The sequence below is a fragment of the Microplitis demolitor genome, chromosome 8, assembly GCF_026212275.2.
Source record: "Microplitis demolitor isolate Queensland-Clemson2020A chromosome 8, iyMicDemo2.1a, whole genome shotgun sequence".
NCBI lineage: Eukaryota > Metazoa > Arthropoda > Insecta > Hymenoptera > Braconidae > Microplitis > Microplitis demolitor.
In genome coordinates, this window is record NC_068552.1 from 6,607,435 (window position 1) to 6,614,363 (window position 6,929).

The 6,929-nt window shown below is 31.4% G+C and overlaps 1 protein-coding gene across 1 annotated transcript; it reads left to right on the forward strand.

The window, feature by feature from the left end:
• On the forward strand, positions 1 to 327 carry LOC128668460 (uncharacterized). The gene has a single exon (XM_053741528.1). It carries the CDS (start codon positions 1 to 3, stop codon positions 325 to 327), a length of 327 nt encoding a protein of 108 aa, XP_053597503.1.
• Positions 328 to 6,929: the final 6,602 nt, after the last annotated feature.

The window sequence follows — 6,929 nt, forward strand, 5'->3', positions numbered from 1 at the left end:
ATGGAGGACAAAAAATCAGTAATAGCGTATGAGCTGCACAGACCAGCACGAAGAAATTATCAACGTCGTCATGTTGACATACGAGCACTTGATGAAACTTGGCAAGCTGATCTAGTTGAAATGATTCCTTATGCAACAGTTAATAAAGGAAACAAATATCTGCTAACTGTCATAGATATTTTTTCAAAGTATGCTTGGGCTGTACCGATTAAAAGTAAAAGTGGCAGTGATGTCACTAGTGCAATGAAATCTATATTTGAACAAGAACGTGTACCAGAAAATCTGCATATTGACCAAGGCAAAGAATTTTACAATAAAGAATTTTAAGAACTTATGAAACGTAAAAGCATCAACATGTACTCAACATTCAGCAACTTGAAGGCATCAATATGCGAACGTTTTAATCGAACGCTTAGGAATAATATGTGGCGTCAATTCACGACTCGTGGAAATTATAAGTGGATTGATATATTGGAAGATTTGATACACAAATATAATACTAGAAAACATCGTACTATTCAACTGGAACCTATTGATGTTACTGTTGAAAATGAGAAGCAGATATTTAAAAAAATATATAAACCTCTTCAAGCTAAGCGGCAAGCACGGAAAAATAAATTCAAAGTTGGAGACAAAGTTCGTATCAGCAAGTACAAACATGTGTTTGAAAAAGGCTACACACCCAACTGGACTACTGAAATTTTTACAATCAAGACAGTGCAAAATACAAATCCAACAACATACAAACTTGTAGACTATCAGGATAAGCCAATTGAAGGTGGAATTTATGTTAAAGAACAGCAAAGTCAAGCATCCAGATGTCTATCTAATAGAAAAAATTATAAAAAAACGTGGAAATAAATTATGTGTAAAGTGGCTCGGCTTCGACAGCTCTCACAACACCTGGATTGATAAATCAGACCTGTAAAACTTATTATGTAATCTTATATTCTAATAAATAAAAACAAAATTTTTTAATGTATATATACATTTATTTTCAAACCTTAAAACTAATTTTACAAAAACTTAAAAATAATATTTACTTTTTTTATTCAAATAAGTTCTCTTTTATTTAATTACATGAGTTTACTTTTTTTAATTATTATCTCTCCATCATCATCATCTACAGTTACTTTCTTATTTTCATAACCCCATGGTAGGGTGTCGTGGCTGCCGTCAATGAGCTGGCGCTTATCATCAGCCAAACTCAATGCAATTTTATTTTGCGCAATTGTCCTAACATCATGTTTGTTTGATTTGATTAAATATTGTTTCTTAGTTAAAGTCACATGATTATCTAAACATTGCATAAAATTATCAAACGTAATTGTTCTCAGCGTAGGACCCTTGACTCCCTTGGCTCGCTTTTTGGCCTTTTTATTTTTATATGTTCTAAATGCATATAATTTCGCCAGTAAATTCAGTTATAATTTCACCATTATTCTCATCCTTCATCAGACCCAGGACTTTTTTATTGGCTAATGGCATATTATATACATTATCAGCGGAGTATTCAGAGGTGTCAAACTTTGAGATATCACGTTTGATAATTTTATAGACATCTGGTACAGTGAAATGATAGATGAGACTGTCTGTGTCTGTGTACATTAATTTGGACTCATCATTTTTAAAGTTCGTTTTTACATAATTGTAGTGAAAATCGTAAATAAATATTTTTGACAAATCTAAAATACAAAAGCCCACATAGATAGGTTTATTGAAACAGACTTTAACTTTTTTCATCTCAACAATTACCATAACTTTATCAAACATGGTAAGACTATGGAAATTTGGCTTACATATTAATGCTTTGACACCATATCTACCCTCCCATTCGGTTTTTAATTGCACATCTTTATGCTTTCTTACATTTTCCATAGTCTTACCAAACACAGCGTTGTTCACGAGTTTATATAAATTTTTTTCAAATTCGTTTTTTGCTAATTTTCTACAGTCAGTGTTTTTATTAATATATGATTTGAACCAAGGTGATTGTTTAAACTTTAGTACTCTGAGGACTTTTGTTAATTTTAATCCTAACTCTAGACATTGTTTTAAATTTTAATAATGTATTATATAATTTTTTTTTATCATACAAAGTTGTTGATAATTTTGATTGTTTGGATCCTGGTGGTACAAAGTGCTCAGGACACAAAGGTAAGTCCTTGCGAAGCTCATGTAAACCTTCTGGATACTCTAAGTCTACTTCTAATATATAACCTGTATCATCATCATCATTTAAAAATTTATCTACATTATCATCAACATTTTCCACCCGCTCAAATGAACCAGTCGGCAGTGGCATACTCATTGCTGCACCATACAAGTTATTTACATCATAGTACATTAAATATGATTCAGCTTTGCTTGGATCACAGTCCTCACCCATGTACCGATTGTTTGCAGCAGCATATCGGTTTGTACATTGTGAGACTCCGCCTCTGATGCCTTTTTCAATAAAAAGTGCCATTTCAGGATCAGTTAAAAGCTTAAGTTCCACACCAGTGTATTTTAGCATTGCATCATTAGATAGACCAGGAGCAGTATAGTAGAAAAACGGGTCTAGATTATAAGTTTTGAAGCAGCTTTTTCTAAAATTTTCAAACACATCTACTAGAAGAAGTCCATCAGTTTTAAGATATAAATCTGAGTACTCTCCTAGTGTGTTGATGTTAAATTTGTTCCAGACTAGCTGAGCAAAAAAATAATCCTCATCAGAGACACTTCCATTTGTTAATTTTGAGAAGAATGATACTTGATCAGGCAATTGTTTGTCATTAAGTTTGTCGATGCTTGAAATATATTCATAAGGAAATATGCCTTTGCGAGTAACTAATTTAAATTCATCTGGATCAGGATAGAGAAGTTTTGTTATAAGCTTTTCATCATCACCAAGATAAGAAGCTAATTTTTCAAGGCTTGACGCCATAAATCTGAATGAGTCTATGAAGCGTAATGACACTGAAGTAGTTTCTATTGATTTTGTGAAAAATATATATTTTTCTTTATTAATTGGTGGTAAAGTTACACCACCTTTAATTAATGTAGCTAGACTTTTAATTAAAAAATGTGAATCATAGCCGGATAAATTGTGAAATACTATGGGTATAACATGAGACTTTGGATAATTGACATTACAAGATATATGAGCTTGTCAGGTAACGATTTAAATTATTTAATTTTAATTAGTTCTAAGTTAAAAATGTTAATTTTGTATTTAAATTTGAGTCGTTGCGCGGGCATTCCGCCATTTCGCCGATGGAGACAGCAGTCCGTGCACAGTGCTAGCGCATGCGCATAGAGTATGAGAGAGCACGTGTGTGGATTTATTTATTTTTATAATTTAAAAATACAAAGGTTGATGTTTGTAAATTTTAATTAATTATTTATAATTTTGTCATAGTTGGGATGCGCAATTCGGCGCAACATTATGCCCCAACAATGGTTATCATCTCATTGAAAATTGACCGCCGGGTAACGTTAAATCGATACCTCGGCTATAATCCCGACGTCAATTTAATAATTTTGAATAATTATTATTTCAGTACCGGGTAAAATAAAAATAGTAATAAGTTGTAAATAAATAGGTCATATATTTAATTAATTAAGTATGTATCATTCAGATGTCCAGGAATTGTTTTTATAATTTATATTTTTTATTTAAGTAAGACCCAGGGCTGACAAATGTAATTATAATAAAAATTAAGGGCGACGGTGGTGACATGTGTGCGACGACCAACAGGTGGAGGTTTAGATAATTAATTCAGAAAGATACGGGATAGCCGTGTGCACGGACGTAATTTGCTCGACATTGTTGTTCGGTTACTAAAAATAAAAAGATAATTTTGAAGAGAGAGATATAGTGATCGTTTTTCGTAATTTATTATTTTTGCTGATTTTTGCTGATTTGAGTAAGTACTTTGTTGGTACCCCCCCCCCCCCCCGGTAGTTGTTGGTCGCCGCGGTGGTGAAAATTAATTATTAAATAAATTGATACTGGATGATACATGATTCCTATTGTTTATAATTATAGTTAATTATTGTCAGTTATCATTGGTGGTTGTATTGTTGCGCATATATATAGGTATATTTGAGTTGAGTGCAACGCGGTGAAGCGTTGCCGGTATACCTATATCTACAACTATAGTATATATAGCTATAGAGCGCATACAGTACTTGAGAAAAATTCCTCAAGTACTGACATCACCACTTGGGTGAGAATTCCAGAGTCTTTATAATTATTATTCTTTGTATTATTTAAAATATCTATACGATATTATTAATTATTATTTATGTTTGTTATTATTTAAAATAATTGCGTGACATTATTTTCTTTTATTTTTGATTATCTGTTTACCCCGGCGGTCTGAAAATTATTATTGATAGTTTTATTTAAAAATTTATAAATTAAATTTATACTAAGGAATTTATTATTTTTGAGTGAGAGTGAGAATAAATTCCGTGTCTTTCTCCCTCTCACCAGTGCTGAGAGAGTAAAATGAAATAAGAGAATTATTATTATTTATTATATTGAATGAAACTGAGTGAAATAATTATTTCTTTTATTTGGTATTAAAATTAATATTATTAATTAATTTAAATTATATTTAAATATTATTTATTTGGGTTACTGAATTTATGTAATTGTATTTTTTTTTGTTGATAAGCACCGAGTGTTATTATTGTTCCAAATTTACCAAAAAATGAATATTGTGTAACATTATAATTTTATATTGTTTATATAAAATGGAACTCGGAAACCAACAGCTATCGGGGAAAGTTTAATATTTCTTTTCCCTGGATCTTTTCCTACTACTAAATTTCATTTTTCTGATGTTATTTATTATTTGGATATAATCATTTGTAATATATATTTACTATTTTTCTTTTTCTTATTATTTATTTTAATTTTCTCGATTGTTTGTCCGCTTTGTCGCAAATCACTTGCTCGGATTTTCCCTCGTATATTTACCCCTGAATTAGATTTTGTCCGTTTTAGGATAAACGGTCTGGCGCCTGCGTGCACTAACCCAGCCTGAGGAGCTGGTCCAGGCACGACATTTAAATATTATTCATAGTTTTATTATTGTTTAAAATTTATTATTTATTTTAATCTGAGGGAAATATTTAAACTCATTTATTTCCTTTATTATTTAATATTATTATTTTCACACGTGGGTGACCACATACGGCACACCAAGAAGTTACTATTTATAACTCTAGTATTGTTTAATATTTAAGATCATTTACTATTATTTATTGTTATTTATTATTATTTATTTATTACGCGTGGGCGACCTCATACGATATATTGAGCTGTTCCGCGTCTCCGTCGCGGATTTGCAGGATAAATATACGTTATAAGCTGGACCGCGATAATTTCCAGAGAAATGACAGTGATCATAACACTTATCTGTATTTGTAGTAATTATTTTTTCGCAAATATGACAAACAGTTGCCTGATCATGTGTCTCTTGCTGCTGTTTAGTAAGCGGCTTCATTGGTATGGGATTTTTTAAATATCCTTCATACTCGATAGCTAATTTTTCTAACTTTAAAATAAACCAATCAATACAAAGTTTTGAACGATTTAATTCAAATTTAGATAATTTCTTATCATTACTGCAGTGCTGATAAAATGCTACACTGCGTGGAATATGCTTTTGAGTTTCATCATCTCCTTGCGTCGTTTCTAGTGTACATTCCAAGTCTGCATATACAACAAACGGTACCTTGTCTTTATATCGGTAGTTTTTGAATTTTAAAATTTGATCTTTTGGAAATGTCATATGGACTTTATTCATCTTAAAACAATCAGCTTTGTGATTATCATACGAATAATCATATCTAAAATGATTCAAGCATCTATCACAAAAAAATAATTTACAGGTTGACTCGGAAATTTGAGATCGAACTAGTCGTGAAAGATCTTTGATCAAAGCAAAGTGACATTTAGGTTGAAAATTTTTAATATCAAAATCTGATTCATTTAATTTAATATTCTGCTGTACCATTAAGAGATAAATAACTTTTTTATCAGAGTTTATGAGTTTACTTAGATATAAAGGAATTATTGTACTTTCATTGGATTTTTTATTGCAAAATTCTGACTCGATACCGTAGACATTAATTGGTAAATTATTTAATTTTTCTAATTTGGGGATGTCATTTAAAGTGATTGGAAATTTTATACCTTCATATTTTAATATAAAGCTAAAGTGAGTGTAAAATGAGCGAATAAACTAATGGATCTGGTTTAGGCGAGTTTTGCTAAACAATTAAAAAATTACACAGATTTTATTATAAAATAAATTATAGATTTATTTACACTGATTTACACCTTAAAATTATAAGAAATATATACAATAGCGAATGCGACTAGATAAATTTACACGCGATAGCGAATGCAAGTCAGTTATTTTAGTCACGTATAAAAATTGACACGTGGTCAGTAGCGGTTACTTCAATGATAATTAATTAACAATTAATTATCGTCACAAGAACAATTTATTTATTCTCAATAAATAGCAGCCTTGATGTACTGTCTAAGTATTGAGGATAATTTAGCGTAGCGATTTGATTTAGTTTCACACAAGTTAATAAGCGAAGCGGTTCAAGCACGAGGTTGCACGTAGCAAAGACACGTTGTAGAATCTCTGAGCGAAGCGGTTAGACAGATAGTTGTAGAATGAAAAAAGATGGTAGCGTCGTTGAGTCGTCGAGAAGCTTGGTGTCGACGTGGCAGCCTTGCTGCATATAACGAATTTTCCTATTGGCTTAAAAGCGCGCCAAAAGGTAGCAGTTGATAGCGAGCTCTCTCATAGGCTGACCAATATAAAACGAATTTTGTGATTGGTCAGCTTGTAGCGGGTTCTCAGGACGTCTTGACACGATCCTGAGTTAGAAATTGTATGTGCCGGGCCCAAATG